General features: G+C 43.0%; 1 protein-coding gene across 2 annotated transcripts; it reads right to left on the bottom strand.

The window, feature by feature from the left end:
- Positions 1 to 254: 254 nt before the first annotated feature.
- Positions 255 to 27,399, bottom strand: COG4 (component of oligomeric golgi complex 4). Of its 2 annotated transcripts, none has more exons than XM_077890131.1 (19): positions 27,207 to 27,399; positions 25,121 to 25,203; positions 24,297 to 24,411; positions 22,503 to 22,677; positions 21,530 to 21,723; positions 19,648 to 19,753; positions 18,366 to 18,523; positions 17,577 to 17,635; positions 15,387 to 15,520; positions 11,970 to 12,088; positions 11,307 to 11,473; positions 10,313 to 10,478; positions 5,829 to 5,891; positions 3,052 to 3,168; positions 2,385 to 2,477; positions 1,725 to 1,808; positions 1,396 to 1,497; positions 1,052 to 1,180; positions 255 to 830 (listed from the first exon to the last, which is right to left on the bottom strand). In XM_077890131.1, the coding sequence occupies exons 1-19, from the start codon at positions 27,372 to 27,374 to the stop codon at positions 696 to 698; spliced, it is 2,367 nt and encodes a 788-aa protein (XP_077746257.1). In that variant the 5' UTR covers positions 27,375 to 27,399; the 3' UTR covers positions 255 to 695. The 2 variants fall into 2 exon arrangements, with proteins under 2 accessions (XP_077746257.1, XP_077746249.1); XM_077890123.1 differs by having other exon boundaries at positions 27,181 to 27,321.
- Positions 27,400 to 27,410: the final 11 nt, after the last annotated feature.

The following is a 27,410-nucleotide window of genomic DNA, read 5'->3' as shown; positions in this document are numbered from 1 at the left end:
CCCACTTGCCTTGGCACTGTGGGAAACTCCTCCTGATGATCCAGCTTCTCATGCTAAGGGCCCAAGAGGGGGATGAGGATCCAGGATTAGATGAGGTTGAGGTACCTTTCATGTGGGTCCTGACGGTGGCTGTACACTGCTCTGGGTGCGGGAGGAGGCTGAGACTTTAGGCTTTTGCCTTCACATCTCAGCACAACTGGTGGACTTGTCTTGTCCTACAGCATCCAGCCCTCCCTGGAAACAGCATGCTGGCATCCATCCAAGGAGTGTCTTTATTCAGGGTGATCATAAACATCACAGACTCTCCTCAGAGTAAACCTAATTCCCCCGGTCCCCAGATATACCCAAGTCCTTTAGGACTGGCAGGGAGGCAGCTGGTTTGCTGTAGTATCTAAGGAGAAGAGAACGACCACCCATGCAGAAAGCTGGCCTGCTTTGGCTTTCCCACATAATTAGAGGAGCCCAGGGGGACTCACCACTCTTGGTGAGGAGAGGCTGCCTGCAAAGCACCACTCAGACAGGTCTGAGTGCAGACAGCAGAGTGAGCTGAGCCTTATTTCCTGCTGTCTCAATGGATGGAACAGTCTGCACTGGCAAAGCTCCCCAAGCCAGACAGCCTTGCTCAGCTACTTGGCTGTGGCCACTTAGGGAATGGGACCTGAAGTATGACGGGCCAGATGGGCTCCCCCTGGCGGCTATAGGCGCAGCCTCTTGATGTCCTCGCTGCGGAAGTCTATGCGCAGAGCCAGCACCTGGCGTACTTCGGCAGGGGTGAGGCGCCACGTCAATGGGCCAGAGTTGGCGCCCCAGTAATCTAGGATCTCCGTGACCTGTGGGGAAGAGCGGCAAGTCAGCAATGAGAGGCCGTCCTGAGAGGAGGCCTTGAGCTCCATCAGAGGCAGAGCAGGGGTGGTGCCCAGAATGAAGGTGCTCTGTAGGGCTGGGCTGCTCATGGACACTTGGTATTGAGGGAAAAGCAAGGATCCAAATTTTGTCTCTGCCTGTCTTCCCAATCACCTTTCCCTCGCCAGGTCAAGGGAGCCACACATACCCGTTCCAGATTGAGGATTGTGGCCATCTGAGAGAGCCGGGCAAACTTGTCTCGGATGGTCCAGGTGGTCACCGTGGTAAGATAGGCAATTAGTGACCTCAGCTCCTTATCAAACTGCAGACCGCCCAGCTGCAAGGGAGTACAAGCTCAGTCACTGTTCAAGGCCTTGCCCTCATGTGGTATCTCAGTCAGCTTCAAGGCCTCAGATGCCAGGGCAGGACTGGAGTTACATATGCAGAGGCTGCAGGTAGCAGACAGAGGGCCTGCGAGTCCTCGGATTGCAGAACTTGTCTTCCTCAGAGGAAAAGCAAAAGAGCTAGGGACCTGTACTCCCTGAACCTTACCCGGTTAAAGGTGGATTTCAGCACCACTCTCTCCAACTCGACTGCAACAAGGCTGGTCATGAGGCCGGTCAGGCTGTCATAGATGACTGGGGACAGGCTGGCCTGCACACAGAGGATAGACATTAGCAGGAGTCCTACCTAAGTCCCTGTGCCTCCAACAGGAGTCTTCTGGGGGTGAGCACAGTTACAAGAGGCCATCGGGTATGTCTACAGGCTGGGACCTGGAAGAGTTTTCGGGGTTCCCAACAGAATGAGATGAGAAGCCAAAGGCTGCTGATTTGGGCAGAGGTAGGTAATTCCATACCCTGGTCTCTAGAGCCCCAGCTCACCTTGAACTCTGCCATTTGTTGCTCTAGGTTAAGGATGAACTGTTGTACCCAAGGGTCATTGGCCTCATAGTCGTTGAATTCTTCCTATTCAGGAAACAAGCTGGGTCACTACTGGGGGCCTCTCTAGATGGTACCAATCACCCTACCCCTACTTTCACCCAAGAAAACAGGGCTTTCCTCACTCATCCAGCTTAAAAGCAGCTTGGACATTCATGCTGGCATATGCTGCTGCTGCTTTTATATCATACTTCCAATCAGGAAATGGCCCTGGGCTGCAGCCGTGGCCCACACAATATGGTAAAGCTCCTGGCATTTTATTTCCTTTTGCATCTTATGTTCTACAGGAATGACATCATTAGGCTCGGAAAAAAAACAAAAACAAAAACAAAAAAAAACTCCTAAGTCTGATAGGTAGGGCAAAAAGCCTCAATAAAAGAGGATGTGTCAGGTCACGGCAAACCCCCTACACATGTTTTTTAGAGCCTCTGTCTGCAGGGACAACCTGTTTCTTGGGAACAACCTAGTTTCCAGGGTGAGGGAAGTGGGCCAGAGAAGTAGGCAAGGGCTGGTGTGTTCAGACAGCTCCACTGCCTTCCAGCCAGGGGGTTGGGAGAATGAGGAGTCATCCTGGGCCTGATGGCTGCCTATGGTCAGGCTGACCTCCTCAATGTTGTGGGAAACAGATAAGAAGGTGTTGATCCAAGGCTGCACTTGCGGCTTGATGGCTGTGCTGTTCAGCTCTGTCAGCCCTTCCTGCGGAAGGACAAGGCAGAGACGCATCAGACATAAAAGACACATAAACCTCTCCCTTCCCTTCTGCTCCATCCACCCCATGGCTGCCAGGGCTTTCTTCCAGTTCTCAGGCTTTCCTGTGGGCCTGTCCAAAGTCTACCAGAGATCATGCTAATCAAAGAGAAACAACCTGTTCCTTTGCAGATCTGTGCCAAGTCAGGTCCAGGCCATGGGGGCTGGTTTGGCAAACGCAAGAGATTTCTGAATGCCTGGTACTAGGCGGGACCTTTGGCTAAGGGCAAGCAGCAGGTCTGAGTAACCACGTGGTTCCAATTCTTCTGAGCACCTTTCTGGGCTCTTGGCACTGTGGGGGCCAAGTGGAGACTCAAGGAGAGCTGAATCCTGGCTTGTCAGCATGACAACTGCTGAAAAACCTTTAATCTTCAAGGGACTCACATGAGTTCAGTGTCTTACTGCTATTCCCTCAGTCTTCCTTGTTTCCTTGTGTATATGGAGCCAGTAATAAAACATTAACAATATTCTCAGAGCAACATACAGGCACAGGATTCAGTCAGCATCTGATCCTGTGGCTTACCTGCAAGAGGTCTCGGAATTTGTTGGACACGGCAGCCAGGTCAGAAAGGCAGCTGTCAAACTTGGCCTGGGCCTGCTCCCCTCCAATGCCCTGGCTGAACAGCTTGGTGCAGTCACTCTAGGGGAGAGCACCCAGTTATAAGGCTTCCAAGCATGGCTGGGCCGTGCAGGGTGTGGGGAAGGTGGAGAGGATGCCCACGTATAACCAGCCATTTCTCCAACTCCAGCTTTCTCTGGCAGCAGCTATAGTTGATCCTAGGCAAGAGTTCTTTTTTTTTTTTTTTAAGATTTTATTTATTTATCCATGAGAGAGACACAGAGGCAGAGACATAGGCAGGGAGCCTAGTGCAGGACCTGATCCTAGGACCCTGGGATCAGGCCCTGAGCCGAAGGCAGAGATGCTCAACCACTGAGCCACCCAGGCGTCCCCTAGGCAAGAGTTCTTGCTAGGTTTCAGAAAACACAGATTCTATCCCAGTGGCTAGCCATTTGGTTTCCTTTTAACTCCTTATAAGATGAGAGTATTGTATCAGGGAGTGTGAATAAGAAACATAAAAGCCAGAAGTTTTTTTATATCTTTAGAGCCAGACATTCTTGCTTCAAATCCTGGCTTAGCTACATATTGGTTGAGTGACCTTGGTCAAGTGATTTAAAGCTTCTGAGCTTTAATTTCCCTGTTTATAAAATGGGAACACAAATTTCTGTCCCCATGGTGGTTTGGAGAGGTGGAGGAGATGATGCACAAAGTGCCTAGTGCAGTTCCTGGCAAGTAGTAGACACTAAGGAGACACTAGCTTTCATTGTTATAGTTTCTACTTTTTAAATAATTTTGGTCCCGGGAGCACCTGGGTGGCTCAATCGGTTAAGCATCTGACTCTTAACACCAAGGCACCCCAATAAATAATTCTTTTTTTTTTTTTCCAATAAATAATTCTTTATAAAAAAAATTAAAAAATAATTTGGTCTGGCTGCCCAAGGAGATCATCATGATCACAGTTAAAATTTAAGTGCTTACTGTATGCCATATAACTTCTACTAACTAAAGTACCTATTTTATGAAGTAGGTACTATTACTATCCCTTTGTATAGATGAGGAAACTGAAGCAGAGAGAAGTTAATTTGTCTCACACCTCCCAACAGTTAAGTTGTGGAGCTGGGATTCAAGCTGGGATTCTGGCTCCAGAGTACCTGTTCCTAACCCCCACATTACACCTAGGCATAGAGAATACCACAAGGGGAACTGCTTGAAACTCATTATGTTTTGGTTTGCCAGGAGCTCCTTAGAAGTCTGTGTTGTTTTGGCTACCACAGGAGCCGCAGTGTGGAAGAGCTGCAAAGGGACGAATCCAGCAGGCACAAGCTTTAATTCCACAGCAGTTCCACAGCAGTTCCAATATGCACTATCTTTACCTAGTCTTTTAACCTCATCACACCATCCGACCTATGTCAAAGGGTTGCTGGTGGGCTTCAGAAAGAATACACATGAAATGCCAATCTAAGGTGGGTGGGATTTATGGGAATGGTTTTTTTCAGCTCTGCTAAACTTCTGTTCTTTCACTTGGCTAATTCTACTGGCTCAGTTCTGAATGTCTAGCATTTCCCAAAATATTCCTTCCAAATCCAATATTCCAATGTTAAGGACAAAGTCAGGAATACAATCTAAGGTGCTGTGACTCAACAATGATGACAGCTGCCTTGTTGAACACATACCGTGTGAGAGACCCACTATGCTTTTGGTACTTTGTAAGTATCATTCTTAATTTTATTCCATTTTAAGACCTTTTGGGGGTAAATTCCTAATCTGAAACTCCCACCTGGCCACTCTCTCTGAGCCTCCTTCAGGAATCCCATCAGTTACAAGGCCCTCCCGCCTTTGCTGGCTCCTGGCTGCCTGTCTGCCCAATCCTGAAGCCAACTCTTGTCATCAGCCTGTGCACTGAGCCCTGTGCCTCTGCAGCAACATATCCTCCTTGGAGTAGTGTCCAATGTGGTAGCAGGAGCCTGGCTTCTTTCCTCTCCCAGAGTTTTGGAGTGGGGGAGAGTTGGGCCCCTCATTTTATAACAGTTAACAAAATGAGTGCTCTGTGCTATTACTTGTAATTATTAGTATGATGATTAACTACCCCTGCGGCCTCTTACATACCAGGTATTCTATATTATCATATTCAATTCTCACAACTCTGCCAGGCAGAGATCATTCTCCCTATTTATACATGAGGATGCTAAGGCTCTGGGAGGTTAGAGAACTTGCCTTATGCCACACAACTGGTCAGCAGTCAAGTGAAGATATGAACTCCGGGATATCTGACTTCCAAGCCCAAGTAATTTCCACCACATTATGTAGCCTTCCTTTAAAAACTGGTAACAGCAACAGCTTTGTATAGGGTTTGGAGAACTCTATTTCATCTTAATTTCCTAACAGTTTTAGAGGACTTTATCTTTTTTTTTTTTACTTTATCATTTTTTAAAGTGCTTTCAATCCCTTTTAAATTATGCCCCTCAATAAACCCAAATCAGGGCAAGAAGGAGATCTGTTTTGTAGATGAGTGTGCTGAGGCTCAGGGAGTTAAGGGACTTGCCTGACATCACAGGTCAACTAGTGCTGGAAGTGCTAATTTGAATTTTGATCTTCTAACTTGTGGGTTGATTGTAAGTGAAGCCCCTCAAGTCGGCTGAAGGAAGACTGGCTTGATGCCAGGGAATGCACAGTACCCCCCTCCATAAGCAGGCCCAGAGAGGCTGCAGCTGCTGCAAACTGATAGGCAATTTTCTCCATACCTCCAGTGTCTTCTTCAGCGTGGAGATGTTTTCACTGCACACTTCCACGTTGTTCAGGGTCACCTGGGAGTTGAGGACAGAAGAATGTGACTTCCTGTTTACCAGTGTCTGTACCCACTTCAGTGCCAGACTGGCTACAGCTGTACTCCTGATGCTCAGAGGAGGTCTAAGGAACACCCATAGCAATGTCATCCGGAAGGGTGCTCGGTTCTCAGACTGGGCAGAATGGTGAACTAGGTTTGCCCTTCCTTCTGTGCCTGACACTAAGGTAGCAAAGCCATCTGACCTCAAGGGTAGTGACCCAAGGTTTCAAGTCTTTTTGTTCCATGTTTAGGCACACAGGACTAGGAGAAGTCCTGGGCTCCAAGCCCAGGTCTGTGAGGCAAAGGCTGACATTCATTTAAGAAATGTTTCCTGAAATCCACCCTGGCATAGAGTTCACATTCCAGAAGGCAAATCAGATAAGAAATATCAGTATATGTGCTGTCAAAGCGAGCATGGATAAGAAATATCAGGTAATGATAAACACCATGCAGAAAAATAAAGGCCTTGTAATAGGCCACAGGGCTAGAGCCAGGAATAGAAATCAGGTCTGTCTACTCACAGCCAAGAGCTCCTTCTTTCATAACTCTATCATAAGAAATGATAGCAGAGGGCAGCCCCGGTGGTGCAGCAGTTTAGCGCCGCCTGCAGCCCAGGGCATGATCCTGGAGACCCTGGATTGAGTCCCACGTCAGGCTCTCTGCATGGAGCCTGCTTCTCCCTCTGCCTGTGTCTCTGCCTCTCTCTCTCTCTCTGTCTCTATGAATAAATAAATAAAATCTTAAAAAGAAAACAAAAGAAAGAAGTGATAGCAGAAATACCAGTCATAAAAAACAGCATGTAACGAAAGTGATGATTAAGACACAAACTGCTATGCCATTTAGAAGAAACATTTTGGTCCAAGGCATTCAAGGAAAGCTCCATGGCAGAGCTGGTAACTGAGATGAACTTAATTCAGCTTGAAAAGGCTGGAGTAATTCTGACAAATGAGGGGGAGTAGATCTTTCCGCTCATAACAATGTTTTTCTAAGGCACTGTCTATCCCCTTTGATATTTTCTTAACGGTATTTAGAATTATCCAGAATTATTTTGTTTGTTTCTTGTTTGCCTTTCCCACTAGAATGAAAGCTTCATGAAGGCAGGGATCTATTGTTTTCTTTAGAGCTCTATCTCCAGTAGAACATTGCCCAACAGAACTTTCTTGATGATGGAAATATTCTAAAACTGTCTGGTACAGTAGTCCTTAGCCATCTGTACATTAGGCTAGTGAGCATTTGAAATATGGCTAGTTAACTCAGGAAGTGGATTTTTGGTTTAAATTTAAATTTAAATAGCCACCTCTGCCTCCTGGCTATTAATTACACTGGGCAGTCCAGCTCTAGATCTTAGAATGGTGCCTGATACATAGAAGCATCTCAGTATTTGTTAAATGAATGAATAAATGAACGTGTTCTGCAGAAAGGATAGCATAAACACAGTTGCAGAGTGGCAGGAAACCCTAAAACATATTTGGGGATCAGCAGAGTCATTGCACAGATATCTGCAGGAAATGGCAAGAGTAAAGCTGTAGATATGAGCTAAGTCAGACTGGGACTTGGTAGCTATGCTCTCCTGTGGCCAATGGGGTGGCACTGAGGATTACTACCTCCCAGGTGAATGCTGCATGAGCACAGCTGTGGCTTGGGAATATTAATCTAGAGGCTGTGGGGATGGAACTAGGATCTGAGAGAATCATATTGTCTCTGAAGTGGTGGCATGACCGTGAAGGCAGGGGTGAGGTAGCAGGGAGCCAATTTTTTTTTTTTTAAGATTTTATTTATTTATTCATGAGAGACAGAGAGAGAGAGAGACGCAGAGACACAGGCAGAGGGAAAAGTAGGCTTCATGCAGAGAGCCCGATGTGTGACTCGATCCCGGGACTCCCGGATCACGCCCTGGGCCAAAGGCAGGTGCTAAACTGCTGAGCCACCCAGGTATCTTCCCAGGAGCCAGTTTTCAAGAGAGGAGTCAGAAGTGTCAGGATCTGGGGGTAAAAGAAGAATCCCAGAACCCCAGGGATTGAGATTAGGATGGCCTTCTTGGGTTCCCAAGAGTGCTTCCCTTATCACTGTCCTGCAGCCAATACTGAAAGATCGTGTTGTTGACAGTGCTGCTAAGGTCGCTTCCATGGGGGATGGATAAGACTGCATGCCTTTTGTTAGCATGCCACACACAAGGCTGCTAAAATCACAAGCTTCCAGAGAAATAAGTGCACTGTCATGACTGTCATGACAGCTCAAGGATGAAGGCCACAACTTAAATGTTTCCAAGGCATTTAAGGGTATAAGAAAAATCTACCATAAGGGGAAAATGGATTTGAGTTCAAAAGGTATTGATTTCAGAGTTTCCTTTTACTGACAGTCCTTGTAAGCATGGATTCACTAGGCTTATCCCTGGCTCATGACGACTGATATGTCAGCACCATTGGGGAATTCATCTTGACAGCCAAATGAATCAAGGTGACATAAGAAATAGGCGCTGCAGTGGGAGTGATGACATTTTAAGTACTTGGCATCGGGAAAACTAGAAACCTGTCACCAAGCATTTAGCATCACCTTTCTTGTTGGCCTTATCTTCTGGGCCCTCAAACAATGAAGCTGTCTGAGTGGCAGCCAGTGTAATGGGGACTTGTGGGACAAGTAGAGGACAATGGCACTAGAGTGACAGGATGGGAAGGACTCAGGGGGCTGTTAACAAACCACCAAAAAAGCTTTCAGGTGGTCGTTAGTAGGAACCATTTTTGAGCAGAGAAACGAAAAAATAAAAGTAAGTTCTATAGAAAATGAAATAACGAATGCAAACAAAATGAAAAATTTAAGTTGGTTCATGATCATATGAAGCTGGCTGCCAGACATTTTGGCAAAGTTGTCCAATGGTGTCGGATTTCAGAAGCTTCTTGGAGATGATCCTCTTTCTTGGAACAACCAGGACATCTCCAATCACCCATGCTCAGGGAAAATATTTTCAGTGACAGGAAGAGAGTGGAGGGGATCCCTGGGTGGCTTAGCGGTTTATCGCCTGCCTTTGGCCCAGGGTGTGATCCTGGAGTCCCGGGATCGAGTCCTGCATCGGGCTCCCTGTGTGGAGCCTGCTTCTCCCTCTGCCTGTGTCTCTGCCTCTCTCTCTCTCTGTGTGTGTCTCTCATGAATAAATAAATAAAATCTTAAAAAAAAAAAAAAAAAGGAAGAGAGTGGGGCGGCCTAAATAGACTCCAGAATGAATTTGTCTGAGGATGAGTTACTGTGGGTTCCCTTGCACAGGTGGGTAGAACACAGTGTGTTTATGCTTCTGTCTCTGAAAATAACAGCTCTTAATTCTTTTGGGGTCATAGACACTTTAAGAAGCTGATAAAAGCTAAGGATGCTGCTTTCAGATAAGGAAAAAAAAGGGACATGTTTGGCATCCAACCCCAGGGTGTTCAGAGACCCCCATCTATAGACTACTGAGAGCTCTGCTTTTGGATGTTTCCTTCAGACTCTGAACCCCAGGTGCCAAGTAGACTCAGACTCTGGCCAATGTGGGGGTAGAGCAGAATGACCTCTGACAGCACTGTTACCACTCATGCGAAGACAACACCTGCCAGAAAGAGCTGATTACAGGCTCAGGACTCTTCTGTATTCTTTTGGTTCATCACAAACTGGCTGTTAACCTTGTATAAATCCTTTCATCCTTCTATGCTTCTCCCTTCCCAGCTGTCATACAACTGGTAAGATTCACTGCTTCATCTTATCTGTCACTCTGGCTGAAGGCTTTAAAAAGGTCATGTTTTGGGATGCCTGGGTGGCTCAGCATCTGCCTTTGGCTCAGGGCATGATCCTGGGTCCTGGGATCGAGTCCTACATTGGGCTTCCTGTGTGGAGCCTGCTTCTTCCTCTATGTCTCTGCCCTCTTTCTCTGTCTCTCATGAATAAGTAAATAAAATCTTAAAAAAAAAAAAAGAAGGTAATATTTCTGAGGAAATTGAAAGCCTAAGAAGTGAACTAGGTAAACAGCCCTGGTAGGCCTAAATGATCAGTATCCACCCATGTTGGGGACCGCCCTCAGAAAAGTGGTCTGGAGGCTTGGCACAGATATTACAGTTGGTTCTGTGGCAGATACAAACCAAGCTTGATACCCTGAACAGCTTCATAGTGCTCTTGGGAATGAGCACTCAGGAGGGCTGAGGTGCCCAGCCTTCCAGGCAGGGAACAGTGATATCCTGGATTGGGCAGCTCAGAAATAGGTCCCTAGATAAGAAGTGATTTCAGAACCTTCTCGGAGGAGCTTTCCTTAAAGGAGTTTTCCTTCTATAGAGACACTAGATGAAAAGTCTCTAGTTGAAAGCTAATTATACTGTGGCTTAGAGGTCATAATTTAACTTCTTGAAATAAATGGACCAGCTCTCAACCTATGGGACTACCTACCAGGAAGGATAGCTTGGCCTCGTCAGTGCTCTCAATGCCTTTTGTGTCAAATTTGCCTTGCTGGAGGCTGCTGTGCATGATGTTCACGGCACTCGTCACCCCGCGCTGGATGTCCTGTAAGGTGGTGGCTGGGAAGCCCATCCTCAGCTTGTTACACAGAACATCCCTGGCGGGGCGGTGGGGGGGGGGGGGGAAGAATGGCACATGGAGATTGACAGCATTCAATTGGCTTCCAGGACAGCAGGACCAGGAGCCCAAGACCCTAACCGAGTAGCATGAACTGCTCTTTGGGGGGAATAACCAATCCTTGAGATCACTGTAGGAGAACTTAAGCATCCAGGGTATGAAAGAGACCAATACCTTTTCAAAGGCACCTATATGATGAGAACATATAGAGGACACTGGCCAATTCTTTTCTCTCTATGAGGATTTCAGTTATCACCACTGAGCTCCAACAAGCTCAAGAGAAGGCTTAGTAAACAGCTTAGTGAAAGGCAATACCATGTAAGTGGTGAGAGAATAGAATAGGTTTTGGGAGTTAGTTCTGGGATCTATTACATATTCCACCATTTATGAGGTGTATGATCTCCCTGAGCCCTAGTTTCCTCATCTATAATGGTTCCTGCCTCACAGGGTTGTTATCAGGACTGAATAAGAGCAGGAAATTGGCATAGTGCCTGGCCTGTAGCAATGGTAACTATAACTGCTATATTACAACTACTGCCTTCAACTGAAGCTGCCTGTTCTCTTTCCTAGGTCTGAGGGCTAATAACCCTTCTAATCCAGTGCAGGGATCACAGATTTGGCTTGTAAGATATGTGGCTGCTGTAAAGCTGCCTGGAGCCAAGGATGCTGTACCATGAATAGGAGCTTATATTCTAGATAGCACTGAACTAGAATCATATGGAAGAAAAGGAAGCAACATGGGCCTCAGGAATCAATCACAACTAGGACCTTTTTGCTTCCTAGAAAGTAGAAAGGGAGTCAAACCTACCTGAAGTCAGACTCCAGCTCTGTAGTAGCAAGGTTGATCATGGCACAGAGACAGTCGATGCTGGAGCTAGACAGAGCCCGTCCAATGCACTTTTTAACAATGTAGAAGACATCATCCACCATGCTGGATGTCAACTGGCCTTTCTCATAGGTGTCCAGAGCCACAGCCTAACCGAAAGGCAAAGCAGCCATAAGGGCTCCAGTTCTGCCACTGTTCTAGATGGTTCTGCTCCCTTTTGAGCTTGTCCTTGTTTCTCCCAACATGGCTTACTCTGGTCACAACTTGGTGTGGATCCTTCTTGTCAAAACAGGACATTAAATTTTCAGGCCCTTTGCCCTGGGGACATTTGTTACATAGAATGTAAGACATCAGGAGAGGCCCTTCTTCCCCAAGGTTCCTCACCCACATACCTTCAGGGAGGCAGGGCACAGATAGGTTCCTTGAGGAGCTGAGGTGTTCTTTTGTGATCCTTGGGAAAGACAACCTAGCTGGGTCTTTGGAGGACATGCCAACTCCAAAAATGCCCTCTAACCATACAAAGGGGTACTGCTCCGTCTGCATGCAAGGATATTCTCAAAGCAGGACCAAGAAATGTGACATGCTTTAGCCATTTCCTTCTTAGACAGGAAGCCCCATTTCCAAGGGATGTGTCCTCTGTCCTACCTTATTGACAGTCTCCCTCATGAAGTACTCCTCCATGGTAATATAGAAGCCAATTAGCTCCTGCATGGTGCAGCTCAATAGGCAGTTATTAAGGAGTTTGTCCAGAGACTTCTGGTGCTCTAGGGAACAGTCAAGAAAGGGACACTCACCTTTCTTCCCCAAGAGAGAAGGTTCAACGGTTTTCATTTTCCCAGGTTCCTTTCTAGTCTTTGTTCCCAATCTATGCATAATTTACATGGTTATAATCACAGTACAGATACAATTTTGTATTCTGCTTTAAAAAATTGTATCCTATACTCTTTGGGGAGCCTGGATAGCTCAGTCAGTTGAGCATGTGACTCTTGGTTTTGGCTCAGATTATGATCTTAGGGCTGAGATCAAGGTTGGCATAGGGCTCCAATCAAGGTGAACATAGGACTCCATGCTCAGCAAGGAGTCTGCTTGAGGATTGTCTCCTTCCCTCTCCCTCTGCCCCTCCTCCTACTCCTGCACTTGAACATACACACTCCTTCTTTCTCTCCCTCTCTAACATAAATAAATATTTAAAAAAATTATATCATATATATCTGAAACTACTGTAACATTGTGTGTCAACTATACTCAAACACAAAAATTTTTAAAAAAGATATATTTTCAATGTTCGTAGCTGCTTTTTTTTTTTTTTTTTTAAGATTTTATTTATTGGGCAGCCCCGGTGGCACAGCGGTTTAGTGCCGCCTGCAGCCTGGGGTGTGATCCTGGAGACCCGGGATCGAGTCCAGCATCGGGCTTCCTGCATGGGGCCTGCTTTTTCCTCTGCCTGTGTCTCTGCCTCTCTCTCGCTCTCTCTGAATGAATAAATAAATAAATCTTAAAAAAAAAATATTTTATTTATTTATTCATGAGAGACATAGGGAGAGAGACAGGCAGAGGGAGAAACAGAGAGACATAGAGAGAGAGAGAGACAGGTAGAGGGAGAAGCAGGCTCCATGCAGGGATGGATGTGGGACTCAATCCCGGATCTCCAGGATCATGCCCTGGGCTGAAGGCGGTGCTAAACCGCTGAGCCACCTGGGGTGCCCACCTTCTTTTTTTTAAAGCTTACTTATTTTTAATGCCTGTGTGATACTTTATCAAGCAGATCATCCAAATTTTTTAAAACTCTATTTAAAAAAAAAACAAAACTCTATTTTTAGACACCTGGGTTATTTCTAAATGTTTTGTCCTTATTCGAGATAATTGGAAACCACAGTTATTGGAGATTATGGTGATTTTTAAAAAATATTTTTAAGTAATCCCTGTACTCAACATAGGGCTTGAACTCACAACCCTGAGATCAAGAGTCACACACTCACATTCTCTAAACCAGTGTTGGTCCAACAGAATTTTCTGTGATGATTACAGTGTTTTGTGTTGTCTAATATGGTAGCCGCTATTAAGCACCTGAAATGTGGCTAATGTGACTGAGAAACTGAATTCCTAATTTTAGTTAAATGTAAATTTAAACAGTCACATGGGGCTGGTGGCTACTGTATTGGACAGTCATTATGAATAGCAATGAGCACCAAACTCCAAATGAGCATATAACCTCCCTTAAACACCAAATCAAAGCAATACCATTCTGGGTCATATAAAAATTCCCTTGCCATGTATTATTGAAACAAGTTATATAGAATGCCACAGATCCTGTGTTAGTTTCAAGTCTCTAGTTCAGAGAATCCTGCATGTACTTCACTAGCAGGAATTAAATAGTCTTCTTAAATACCTGGAGAATCAATTTGTATTTTTTTTTTTTAATTTTTATTTATTTATGATAGTCACAGAGAGAGAGAGAGACGCAGAGACACAGGCAGAGGGAGAAGCAGGCTCCATGCACCGGGAGCCCGATGTGGGATTCGATCCCGGGTCTCCAGGATCGCGCCCTGGGCCAAAGGCAGGCGCCAAACCGCTGCGCCACCCAGGGATCCCGAGAATCAATTTGTAAATAAAACAAGACTGTGGCGCATATTTTTTCAATGTATTTTATCCGTTCAAAACTTTATTTTTTTATTTTTATTTTTAATTTTTATTTATTTATGATAGTCACAGAGAGAGAGAGAGAGAGAGAGAGGCAGAGACATAGGCAGAGGGAGAAGCAGGCTCCATGCACCGGGAGCCAGATGCGGGATTCGATCCCGGGTCTCCAGGATCGCGCCCTGGGCCAAAGGCAGGCGCCAAACCGCTGCGCCACCCAGGGATCCCCCGTTCAAAACTTAAAAAAGATTTTTTTTTGACTTTTTATTTATTTTTAAAGATTTAAAAAAAATTATTTATTATTCATAAGAGATACAGAGAGAGAGAGGCAGAGACACAGGCAGAGGGAGAAGCAGGCTCCATGCGGGGAGCCTGATGTGGGACTTGATCCTGGATCTCTAGGATCACGCCCTGGGCTGAAGGCAGCACTAAACTGCTGAGCCATCCAGGCTGCCCCGTTCAAAACTTTTGACTGGAGGAACTGGAAGACTGAGGGAGGGAGTGAAAGGCTTTCTTTACACTATATACTCTTTTCATATACTCTTTATACTATATATTCTTTCTTCAGTATTATGACTAAATATTGAAGTTTTTAAAAACATTTTATTTATTTGAGAGAGTGTGTACATGCATGAGCATGAGTGGGGTGAGGGCTAAAGGGAGAGGAACAAGAAGACTCCCCACTGAGCAGGGAGCCTAAAACGGGGCTTGATCCTAGGAGCTGGGATCATGACCTGAGCCAAAGGTCACTTAACCAACTGAGCCACCCAGGTGCCCCTGAAGTATTATTTATATACCATAAAATTCATACCTTGTATGTGTACATTTCAATGTTTTCTTAGCAGTAACTTTAAAAAGTTTTGTAACAGTAGTTACAATCCAGTTTTAGAATATTCCTATAACTTCCAAAAGTTCCCTTATGGAATTAAGTATATCTTTTTGCTCTACCTATATGTCATGTATACAAATCACTTACTAAGTTTATTCATTATTATTATTTTTTAAAGATTTTACTTTTAAGTAATCTCTACACCCAATGTGGGGCTCAAATCTATAATCCTAACATCAAGAGGCATATGCTCCATTGACTGAGCCAGCCAGGTGCCGTTTCACCTATTTAAATGCTAAACCTAACTCAGAGCTGGCAAGGAAACATGGTATGGAGAAAAAAATCAGAGGAAAATTAACCATTCTGAGTATTAGGTTTCCTCACCTGTAAGATGACTAAATAGGCTCAAAGATACAGTCCAATTCTAATATTCAGTAATTCTAGCTTTCCTTTTGGGAGTCAGTTTGCCCACAGACCACAGAGGCTAGAAGCTCTAGTTATTTTGTTAAGAGATCTGTGGTTTAACCATTAGAAAACAGTGCCAACTCTGTCCTAGCCCTCCCAGAAAATATTTCCTCCCAGGAAATGCCGTTTACCTTGCTTTACTTCTTCTGAGACCATGGAGTCCCCCACCTCAAAGTCAGAGCTGATCCTCTTCCTGAGGAAGCGTAAGTATAGCTCACTGCGGGCATTCATAAGGGTGACCTCAGTCAGGATAGGGTCCAGTTCCCTGAGATACATGGAACAGAAGGAATAAGCAGGAGGGCAAACATAGTCTCAAACTCCCTCTCCCACTGGGCCCAGAAGAGTCAGCTCTGCCAGATGATCATCTTGGCTCTGCTGGCCCGACTGAACTCAGACAGCTGTCAACCACATATTCCACTTATCTGTTTTACCTGAACCATCACCTGTTAAAATACTGTCAGGGGCTGAATAAGACACTAGGATGTGTATTTTTGTTAGTGATTGGAGTAAAAATTATTTATGCATCACATGAAAGGAAACACATCTCCCCAACCTCTTATTTAGTGGTGAGATTTTAGAATACACTATTAAACTGTGTCCCACACCCATTCATCTACCCAGAGGAAGAGCCAAAACAAACTTGAAAAAAACAACAAAGTTGTAGGATTCATACTTCCCAATTTAAAAACTTACTATAAGGCTACAACAGTGAAGACAGGGTGGTACTGGCAAAAGGATATGCATATAGATTAGCTGAGAGTCTAGAAATCTTCACATTTACAATTAATTGATTTCCAATAAGAGTGGTCAGACAATTGACTAAGAATAATCTTTTCAACAAATTGTGCTGGGATAATGACGGATATCCATAATAAAAAGAATGAAGTTGAACCCCTCCCTTACATTATATACACAAATCAGCTCATTTTCCACATTGAACTCCAGGAGATCTTTTTATTTTATTTTATTTTATTTTATTTTATTTTATTTTATTTTATTTTATTTTATTTATTTATTTATTTATTTATTTATTTATTTATTCATTCATTCATTCAGGAGATCTTTTTAAAACATAGATCTGGTCATACTGTAATCACATGATTTCAATAGGGCTTATAATATAGGACCCTGATTGGCCTGACTCTAATGACCTCTTTGGATTCACCTCATATGAGGCTCTGTCCAATTCTGTACTTCAGCTACACTGTCCTTTTAGTTTTTCAAATACACAGAGACTTTGCCCATGCTTTTCCTGCTCTACCTGGAAAACTCTACCTTTTTTTTTTTTTTTTTTAAATATTTTATTTATTAATGAGAGAGAGAGAGAGGTAGAGACACAGGCAGAGGGAGAAGCAGGCTCCCAATGGGGAGTCCAATGCGGAACTTGATCCCAGGGCCCCGGGATCACACCCTGAGCCAAAGGCAGATGCTCAACTGCCGAGCTACCCAGGCGCCCCAACTCTTTATCTCTTATGTCTAGTTACTCTTAAGGCCTCAGATCTAAGGTCATTTCCTCAGAGATTTTTCCTTGAACTTTATCAGCTTAAGTTATATCCCTTTATTATATGCTCTTCTGTACCCTACACTTAGTATATCATAATGATTAACAACATCAATTCTAGAGTCTGACTACTTGGATTCTATTTCTGGTCTGTAGTCTTCTAGCTGTATGATCTTGGGCCAATTACTTAACCTCTTCAGGCTTTAGTCTCCTCTGTAAAAAATGCTTCTGGATTAAATAAGTGATCCTCAAATGAAGGTAATTTTGCCCCCAAGACATTTGGCAGTGTCTGGAAACATCAGGCTACCAGCATCTCGTGAGAGGGTGGAGGCCAAGAATGCTACCAAACATCTTACAATGCACAGCACAGTCCTCCATAACAAAGAGTTATCCAGCCAAAATGACAACAGTACAGAGGCTGGAATAAATGACTGGATTATTTAAGTGCTTAGAACAATGTATGCCATATAGTAAACACTATATATATGTTAGCTATTATTATCTACTTTATAGACTACAAATGCCACAAGGAAAGAATGACTGTTTGGTTTGCTTACTTTGCTTGCTGTCACATCCCAGTACCAAAGACTAGTGTTTGACCCATAATGTGTACTCAGTAAAAATTTAGTGATCAAATGAATACAATTTTATGTTTGAATTTTCTTTTAACAAGCATATTACTTTTATTAGACAAAAGTAAAAGCTTGAGTCATAGATAAAATATTTTTAAAACACAGACCACATTGTAATAAAGTAGTCTCAGAATGGTGCACAATTACCAATCCAAATTCCCATGGGCTGAAGAAAAGAGGATTATTACCTTGGTTCTATTTTTTCTGTTGTAGAATTTCTCATCAAGCTGTTCTGGACATGCCGGAACTGCAATACACCAAAGAAATGAAAATGCTCTTCCCCACCCTCCTTCTATCTTCCTCTTGCTGGTCCCTCCAAAGTTTGGGCATACAAGAATGTTTGAGTTCAGTTTGCTTAACAGTAAGCTATTAGGAAGATAGGCCAAAGATTTACTTTTGCTTTAGATGCTAATGCTCATCTCTATTATTGCACTTAAAAGTGATGTTAATGATGTTCTAATGAACTACTGCCTAGTCGCCTAGAGTTCTACAAGTAAAACTGTATGGGTTACTTGTATTTCTAAATCCTACTCTTACTTCCTCTGCTCAAAGGAGAAAAAAAGTTCATGGAAAAGCAAGTGTTATTGTGAGCACTTAAGGAACTAAGAAGAAAAAAAAAAGGAACTAAGGAGAAATCTCAGACAAATTACTTAACACTTAACAGGAACTTAAGTAAAATTTTCCTTATATCAGCAGAAGGCACTGTTGCACATTCTGAGATAGAGAGGTGCTCTAATGTTTCTATTTGTTTCTTCCAGGAAGCCCTTTCTACTTCTTTCTCAATTTTGCACTGTATCATCTTGAGAATACCTTAAATCCAAAGTAAGCTGGTGACAGGCAAGATGCAGTTTGCATTCAGCACTTATTTTTCTATCTACCTCTTTTTTCATCCCTTCCCTACCCCACCTCCAATTTATTGTATTCAGTATCAATGGCTCACACTGTTTCCAAACCCACCTGCAGCTTCCCCTGCTTACCTGCTGGTGGTAGTCCCTTTGTTTGATGAACTTGTCCACCACCTTTTCCACCTGTCTGTCACATTCCACCTGCAGATATTTTATCAGGGTGTAAAGTCTCCCTGGTCCATAATAGGTCTCCACTATTGGTTGGTGGGTCTCTACAATGCGGGCAATACCTACAATGGAGAAAATGAGAAGACTGGATTCCAAATATTCTTCCCATAAAATAAACTCCTTTCCTCTATCCGGGACTGATCTGGGGTCTAGTTCAATGCTTTAAGGCAATTTTAACTCCTAAAATAAATTACAAGTGGTTCTTGCCAGTGCTGGGAGTTGCCATTTAAACATTGCAGTGCTTGGTAAACCAGAAGGCATTTACATTACACTGATAGTTTTGTTTTTTTTTAAGATTTTATTTATTTATTTGAGAGAGTGAGAGAGAGCAAGAGCACAAGCAGGGGGAGCTGCAGGCAGAGGAAGAGGAAGAAGCAGGCTCCCTGCTGAGCAGGGAGGCCAGGCTTGATCCCAGGTCCCAAAGATCAGGACCTGAGCCAAAGGCAGATGTTCAACTGACTGAGCCACCCAGGCGCCTCTATACTGATAGTTTAATAGGAGTATTTTTGGAAATCAGCATCACTGTCCTCCCAATAATTTACTTTAGGGTTAAATTTACTCTTAGCATTTGGGTTTTGAGGGCTGGGGAGGATCAAAACACTTGAGAGACTCTAATTTTTCCTATTTAGATACTTAATTAGAAAGTTAATTAATTCTAAGGGCACCTGGGTGGCTCATGGTTGAGCATCTGGCTTTGGCTCAGGTCATGACCCTGGAGTCCTGGGATGGAGTCCTGCATCGGGCTCCTCGCAGGGAGCCTGCTTCTCCCTCTGCTTATGTCTTTGCCTCTCTTTATCTCTAAGAAAGAAAGAAAAAAGGAAAGAAAGAAAGAAGGATAATTCTACAGAGGCTCCTGGGTGGCTATGCCTTCAGCTTGTTAGGTATCTGCCTTTGGCTCAGGTCATGATCTTAAGGTCTTGGGATCAATCTCCACATTGGGCTCCTTGCTCAGTAGGGAGTCTGCTTCTCTCTCTCTTTCTCCTTCTCCCTGCTTGTGCACATTCTCTCTCTCAAATAAATAAAATCTTTAAAAGAAAAAAGAAAGTTAATTCTCCGATGTATCAATACACAGCAAGCTACAGGATTAAACTAAAGGCATCAGGCTAGTGGGGAGAGAAGAAAAGCTAGGATGTGGGTGTTAGGCAGAAACATCTTTAGTCTTCTTCAAATGGAGAAAGAGGCTTGCCTTCAAAAAGAAGAGTGAGTGTATCTGCAAAGATGACTGCAGCTCTCCGATCACTCATGTCCGTCCCCAGCACCAACAGCAGATTCTCCTCAGCTTTACTGGCCACCTGAAAAAAGTGGAAAATCCACAGACAGTTCTCAAATCAAAGGCTAGCCTCAGTTTTCCAAAAAGACCTCCCACTGACTTTCTTTTTCCCATGTTTGCTTTGATCCTTGAAAGCCTAGGCAGCACAGAGGAACCTCTCTTAAGCTCGGAGTTGTCTGGGCCTCAGGCAAGACAAAGAACTTGAGCACAGCAGTAACTCTTCTTCAACTCAGAGATATAAATAATGCTTTCCTTTACTTTGAAGATATATATTGCCATTAGCCAAAGAAAAGAATCCCCACTTCCAATAATCACCTCAAAGTTTAACTCAAAGTTATCATTAATGGTGCTTCAATTGAGCAGGACAACAAATCTGGGTACTGCAGAGGGATTTTTTTTTTTTTTTATGATAGTCACAGAGAGAGAGAGAGGCAGAGACATAGGCAGAGGGAGAAGCAGGCCCCATGCACCGGGAGCCTGATGTAGGATTCGATCCTGGGTCTTCAGGATCACGCCCTGGGCCAAAGGCAGGCGCCAAACCGCTGCGCCACCCAGGGATCCCTGCAGAGGGATTTTTAAAGGATTAAAAGCAGAAGCCATTTCTAGGTCCCAGGTGGCAAAGTACTGATAAAAAAAAAAGTGCCAGTCCTCCACCCCCCCGCTTATATTATATTTTATTTATTTATTTATTTATTTATTTATTTATTTATTTATTTATAATATTTAATTCTAATTAATTATTTTAAAAGATTTTATTTATTCATTTTGAGAGAGAGAGAAAGAGAGGGAGCATGAGCAGGGGGAGGGCCAGAGGGAGACACAGACTCCCCGCTGAGCAGGGAGCTCAAGGCGGGGCTCAATCCTAGGACCCTGAGATCATGACTTAAGCCAAAGGCAGACACTTAACTGACTGAGCCACCCAGGTGCACCTTTAATTAATTTTTTTTAGAATGGGTAAGACACACACTTAAACATTCCAAAGGAATAAAGGAATGTTCAGTGAAAAGCAGTTCTTCCCTTGGTTTCTCAGTCTCCTAAGTCTCCTCTCAAGAGATAACTGTTGTTAACCCTTTGAAAAATGCCCTATACTTATGCAAACATTTTTATTGACACCTATCATTTTAAGCAGAAATGCTGCATATAGTTGTTAACTTAACTATATGTCAGAGACTGAAATATGTCAGCACATATGGAACTCATTTTTCTTAATGAAGAGCAGTGTTCCATTATAGAGAATTTTGGGGGGAAGTGGCAGGATGCATTCTGATATATAGTTACAAACAATAACCTTTGCACTCATGCCTGCTGAGCTTTGCTTCTTTCCATCTAAGATCAAAGGGAAGATGCTGAGGCTTTAACTGAAACTTGTTTCTTTTTCAAGATTTAACCTTAAGTGACCTCACCTCCTTCATTTCAATGTGGCTGATTTTGATACTCAAGCCTGGTTATGAAGTCTTAAAATGACTAACAAAAAACTCTGAATGTTCTTAAAAGAAGCCAGGCCCTGGCTGATAGCTTAAAAAGGGTGATTCAACTTATCACAGAATTTACATTTTAATTTTCCTATGGTTTCACTTGGTCTGTTGGAAATGAATGTATATCAGTAGATGTCTAGGTCATGCCTAGATAAGTGCTGAATGAATGTGTGCATTCAGTCCTGCTAGGCTACAGTGAGAGCAAGAAAGGGGGAGTTAAATCCAGAAGAGAGAACATATCCACAGAAACTAGATCTATACAGTGCCCCAATCTATAGTCAGTGAACCATACCACTATCCTACCAAGCAGTCAGGGGCCATACCTGCTTGCAAAGGTATTCTGAGAACTTGCTTAATCCCTCCTCATGCAGACCCAGCAGTGGGAAGATCTTGAAGAAGCGTTCCACCTGGGGCAGATCCCCTTCTTTAGTAGCGATTGCAAACTTCTCTGTTACGATGGCTTTGAGACGCTGCTCAGCTTCCTGTAGCAATTTCAGGTTAGCATCAATCATGCTGCCTGCACAATGGGGAGAAATGGGAATGAATGTAAAGAATGGTACTATGTCAGTTCTATGCCACTTTGTGTACCACTATTCATTCGAAATATACATAGAAATTACAATCAAGCAAAAGAAATAAGATCCATGCATAAATAGATGTAACAAACTAAGTGTACGGTAAGTGTATAAGAATAGTGTCCACGAGTCAAGTTTTTGGTTGAAGTAATTATAAAGGTCTTCCTAGAAATGATATCCCATCTTTTAAAGATGGGTAGAGTTTTGATACCTGAATAGAAGGAACATAATGAAACAAAGGAACAGAAACAAAAAGATGAAAAAAGTATTTTTTAAAGTATTACAAGTAATACTCTGGCATAAAAAGGGCTCTATATATGCACAGTGAAAGGATGTATGAATGAATAGCATGAAACAAGATGAGAAAGACAGGGTGGGTTGAAATCACAGAAGGCCTAAGAAGCAGGGCTAAGAATTTAATTTTATAAGTAAGTGATATGGTCAAGTGGAAAGAACCCACTGGCCAGAGGAACAGCAGATCTGGATTCAGTTTCCTTTTCTATAAAATGGGAATAACAGCACCTGCCCTAGGGTGGTCTATGACCTATATAGGTTGAGTATTGGACAAGGAAATTGCCTAAGTTGCCCTTTTCTTGGTTGAGTTTGTCTTGTTCTGATTATAGCTGCTTGTAACTAGACCAGAAATTATAGGTGCTTACCAATACACATTACAAATGCTTGTAATGACCGTAGAAATCAACAGTTTGGGATGGATGCTCACCTTCTTTGCCCTGTCGGCTGAGCTCAATGACTGACTTGTCCAGGCACAAATAGCGATGAATGTGGGCTGCAGCCTGCTCATAATCTTCATTCCTCAAAGCAGTCTGAACTCCATCCATGCAGAATTTCAGGTCCAAGATATCGTCAGCTCTCTGAATGGCTTGATAGAGGCGATTCTGCAAAAAGACTTGATGCTTAGAAAAAATGTCCTATTCTTGCAAAACATCTGTTCAGAAGGTACAGAGATTCTGGGGCAGAATCCGGTTAACCAGAGGCCCTGAACCAAAACCACTACCACTCACAAAACTGTTATCGGTGATGATCAATAACACTAATAAGTATCATACAACTTTATTTATGTGACCAAATCATTCATTTTAATGGAAGCAGGAACAGGGACAAGGCATATTTATATTTGACTTATGTTGTTAAATTAATAATGGAATCAGAGTGTACTTAATATTTGAGGACATTATAAACCAAATAATAAAATAGGTGAAACATGTAGAAAGTATTCTTCCTTTAGAATAAGCAAGATTTTTTTTTAAAAGTTTTATTTAGGGATACCTGGGTGGCTCAGCGGTTGAACGTCTGCCTTTGGCCCAGGGTGTGATCCTAGAGTCCTGTGATCGAGTCCCATGTCAGGCTCCCTACATGGAGCCTGCTTCTCTTCTCCCTCTGCCTGTGTCTCTGCCTCCCCCGCCCTGTGTTTCTCATGAATAAATAAATAAAATCTTTAAAAAAAATAAAAAATAAAGTTTTATTTATTTAAATAATTTCTATACCCAATGTGGGCCTAGAACTCACAACCCTGAGATCAAGAGTTACACACTCTTCCCACTGAGCCGGCCAGATGCCTCTAGAATAAGCAAGAATATTTTAAAGAAACCTTAACATGTGACTTGGTGGCTGTGTGGCTATAATGTATTGTTAAGTTACTTTTGCAGAATCTCAACAAATAGATCAGCAAGTTATGCTATTTCACAGGGGGTAAAAGGAGGCTGGGACTGACTTATTCAAGAGCCCAGATCTTGTGCTATTCGCTACAGTAGTCATTAATGATCTGTGGCCATTGAGTAATTGAGATGTGGCCAGTCCAAATTAGGATGTGTAAATCACACACTGGATTTCAAAGACTTAGTATAGAAATAAAGGTGGCAAAATATGTCAATACCGGTTTATAGTTATGTATGTACGTATGTTATGTATTTATTTATAAAAGATTTTATTTATTCATGAGAGACACAGAGAGAGAGGCAGAGACACAGGCAGAGGGAGAAGCAGGTTCCCTGCCGGGAGCCCGACATGGGACTTGATCCCTGGGATTACGCCCTGAGCTGAAGGCAGATGCTCAACCGCTGAGCCACCCAGGTGTCCCCATAGATGGCCTTTATCAGGTTGAGGAAGTTCCCTTTTACTACCAGTCTTTTGAGTTTATGCTTTTTTCTGAGCTTATGAGAGGATTATGTGGTTGTTATCCTTTATTCTTTTGATACAGTGGATTATATTATTTGGGTTTCAGATGTTAACACAAGCCTGCGATCCTGGGATAGATTCTACTTGATCATAGTACAATCCTTTTTATATGTTGCTAGATTTGCTTTGCTGGTATTGTTGAGGGTTTTTATGTCTTTATTCATAAGAGGTATTGGTCTGACGCTTTCTTGTGGTATCTTTGTCGGGTTTTGGTATTTTGCATTAGATTTATATTGAATGGTGCTGCTCTAATTTCTAATGTGGCGGCTTTTGTACTGTGCTCTGCTAACTTCAAACATCAGAAGTTCAATGAGATTACCTTGGCCAAGTCAAGCTGACGGACTTTGCTGGACACATTCTCGGCTAGGTTGCAGGTAAAGGTGATCATCCCAGCTAGCTGCTTTGCATCTCCTTCAATCAACTGCAGGTTGGGACTGGAGACACATGTCAGCACACACATATCCATAGGGGTAGAAGGTCAGAGTAAGAGATAGAAAATTTTTTACAGATGGTGACTATGATTTCTACTGTCTTTATACCTTCTCACAACTTTTAGCTCAGTTCACTCTACTCACAGCTTTTTCTGAAGAGTATTTTACTGAAACTCAGGCCTATACTAAATAAAAAAATTACTTTTATATACTAAAGACTCCCCTAAATAGGTACTGCTAAAGAACTAGAGAACAAATACTCCCCACTGTGGAGTATAAAATGCACTAACCAACAATCAAAGAGGGTGATGAGGTTAAAAGAGCAATTTTTATGACTAGCAAATACACAAAGTTTGTAAAAACAGTGGTTCTCAAAACTTGAACCACACATCAGGATCACTTGGTGTGCTTGTGAAAAGCTTGTCAGATTCCCAGGTTCTACCCCCAGAGTTTCTTTCTGGTTCAGTAGGTTTTGAGTGGGGCCTCATAATTTGCATTTCCAACAAGTTTCTCAAAGATTCTGGTACTTACTGGTCCGAAGACACTTTTAGAACCATGTGACTAGGCGTACCTTAAGTATTTACTTAACCTTGAAATAATCCTCAAATTTCAAAATTAGATGGCATTTTATAATAGAAAGTTAGGAAAAACAGGAATTTATCCAGCAGAACTTGTTGGAATTACAATAGGTCTTGCTGAGATGGAGACTCACCCCATTCGGTGGAGAGTAACCATTTTACTTTCAATGGTATTTTGCTGTTCCAAAAGAGCATCCAGTTCTCTCTCCACCACTTTCTGAAACACAATCATTTTGTCATCAGAATGGTCAGAAGAAACCTTTTTTTTTTTTTAAGATTCTATTTATTCATGAGAGTCAGAGAGAGAGAGAGAGAGAGAGAGAGAGAGAGAGAGAGATAGGCAGAGGGAAAAGCAGCAGGCTTCTTTTGGGGAGCCTGATGTGGGGCTCAATCTCTGGACCTTGGGATCATGACCTGAGCCCAAGCCAGACGCTCAACCACTGAGCCACTCAGGCGTCTTAATCAGAAGGAACCTTAAGAGTTATGTAACTCAACCACTTAGCTGAAGGGTGAATCCCATTTCAAATGTCTTTCACTTAATTCTCTTACAACTTAAACAAACAATACTTCATTTTTGTATTTATCACATTGCATAATGATTGATACCTTCTGTATATTTTATTCTCATCTAGCAGATGAATACCACAAAGGAAGGAAATAAACTCTTATTCAATATAGTTAGCATAGTATCTAACACAGGAAGGCATCTAAAATATAACGCCTAGGGCAGCCGGGTGGGTCAGCGGTTTAGCACTGCCTTCAGCCCAGGGGGTGATCCTGGGGACCCTGGATCGAGTCCCACATTGGGCTCTCTGAATGATGCCTGCTTCTCCCTCTGCCTGTGTCTCTGCCTCTCTCTCTCTCTCTGACTCTATGAATAAATAAATAAAATCTTTAAAAAATATATATAATGCCTAAACAAATGAAACTTTCAAAGTGGTAGTTAAAAAAGTCTCTTCATAGTGTACAGTTAGTACCCAGAAGGGATAAATACATAATCCTCTCAGCCAAGTTATATGCTGCATTACTGCAACTGACATTAACCTTAAATGCTTGACTTTCTTCATCTGTAGAATGTAATACATATCCTATAGGACTGCTGTATGAGCCAAACAAGGCAACAAACATAAAGTGCTTAACATAGTATGTGAAATATTGTTCATTAATAGCCATCAATATCAGTTATACATTTCTATTAAAATAACTCAGTAGGATTCAGAGGGAAACTTCCCCTTTGACATTCATCAAATACAAATACAGAACTAATATTATTCCATAAGATGGTCTTAATTTCACCTTAAACATGGACTCAATGAATGCACGCGTAGTACTGTTGGGAGTACTGAACTTTATAAAGCACAACTTGCTGAAAAAAATGTTATCAAACTGCTCGAGTTGGTGCACGTTAATATTTGAGAATATTCTTAGATATCAATAATCCCCTCTCCCTCCTGCTGCCTTTTGTACTCAATTAAATCTGAATTAAAAGTCTGGTTTCAGGAACAGCTACCAGCTCTGATCTTTTAGATCAGAGCTTGGATCTCTCTCTTCTGAGTGGCAAAGAACCCAAATGATTTTAAAAAATATATTGATAGCATCAGGTTGCCACGGAAAATGGAGGTTGCAAGCCATGTTCCTTATCTGACACAATGCAGAGGTGCAAGAGGTGAAAGGGACTAGTCCAAGATTAGACAGTTGTGCCTGTCTTAAGACCTCAAACTTCTACAAACCTGTGCATTTACCTAAACGCTAACTACCTAAATTGCATCCCCAAAAGTCGCAAAACGCTTCGAGTTTATTTGCGATGACTTCCTGCTTAACTGAGGTAACACGGTGAAAGCGTTTCATAATTTTTTTTTTTGCGTTTCATAATTTTTATATTGCTAAGTCAATGAAAGACTTATTTACTTATTCTTATTTCGAGAAACAAGCGAGTTGACATACGCTGTCAGTCTAACTGCTTTGGCCAAGAAATTTCCACCAAGGGCCTGGGCAATCAAGGGGAGCGAAGGAGATCGCCAGATAACAGGGAAAACAAACTTAGGGACATCAGACCAAGGGAACAGAGACGTCACGTCCCCCCTAATACGCTCAACTACACTCCTTTTTCAATTTATGCTTTTTTTGTTTCCCTCAGCAAAGGCAGAGAAAGAACTTCCCACAGCCCGGATTTCCCACGACTGACGGCTCCTACCCACTGCCCCGGGCTCAGCCCCACACCTCCTCGCCGCAGAGCCGTTCGTATACCGCCTCCAGCTCCTGCAGCTCGGTTAGGGAGCGAATGAGCTCGGTGGAGATTTCCGAGCAGCGGCCTCCTCCCATCCCCTCAGGCAGAGAAACCCCTGACAGCTTCTGAGGGGAATCGAGATCCGCCATCTTGGTTCCCATTTCGCGCTTCCGGCCCCGCGAGGCCCCCAGCCTCGT

This window comes from Canis aureus, chromosome 3 (assembly GCF_053574225.1).
Source record: "Canis aureus isolate CA01 chromosome 3, VMU_Caureus_v.1.0, whole genome shotgun sequence".
Classification (NCBI taxonomy): Eukaryota; Metazoa; Chordata; class Mammalia; order Carnivora; family Canidae; genus Canis; species Canis aureus.
This window is presented reverse-complemented; position numbering and strand designations above follow the sequence as displayed.

Coding starts and splice junctions, on each gene's coding strand:
- COG4 (XM_077890131.1), bottom strand. CDS start 27,374: ATGGGAACCAAGATGGCGGATCTCGATTCCCCTCAGAAGCTGTCAGGG. Junction 18,524..19,647: donor ACTCACTCTTCTTTTTGAAG/GCAAGCCTCTTT, acceptor TCTCCATTGTAG/GTATTGCCCGCATTGTAGAG. Junction 1,498..1,724: donor AACAAATGGCAGAGTTCAAG/GTGAGCTGGGGC, acceptor CTCTGTGTGCAG/GCCAGCCTGTCCCCAGTCAT.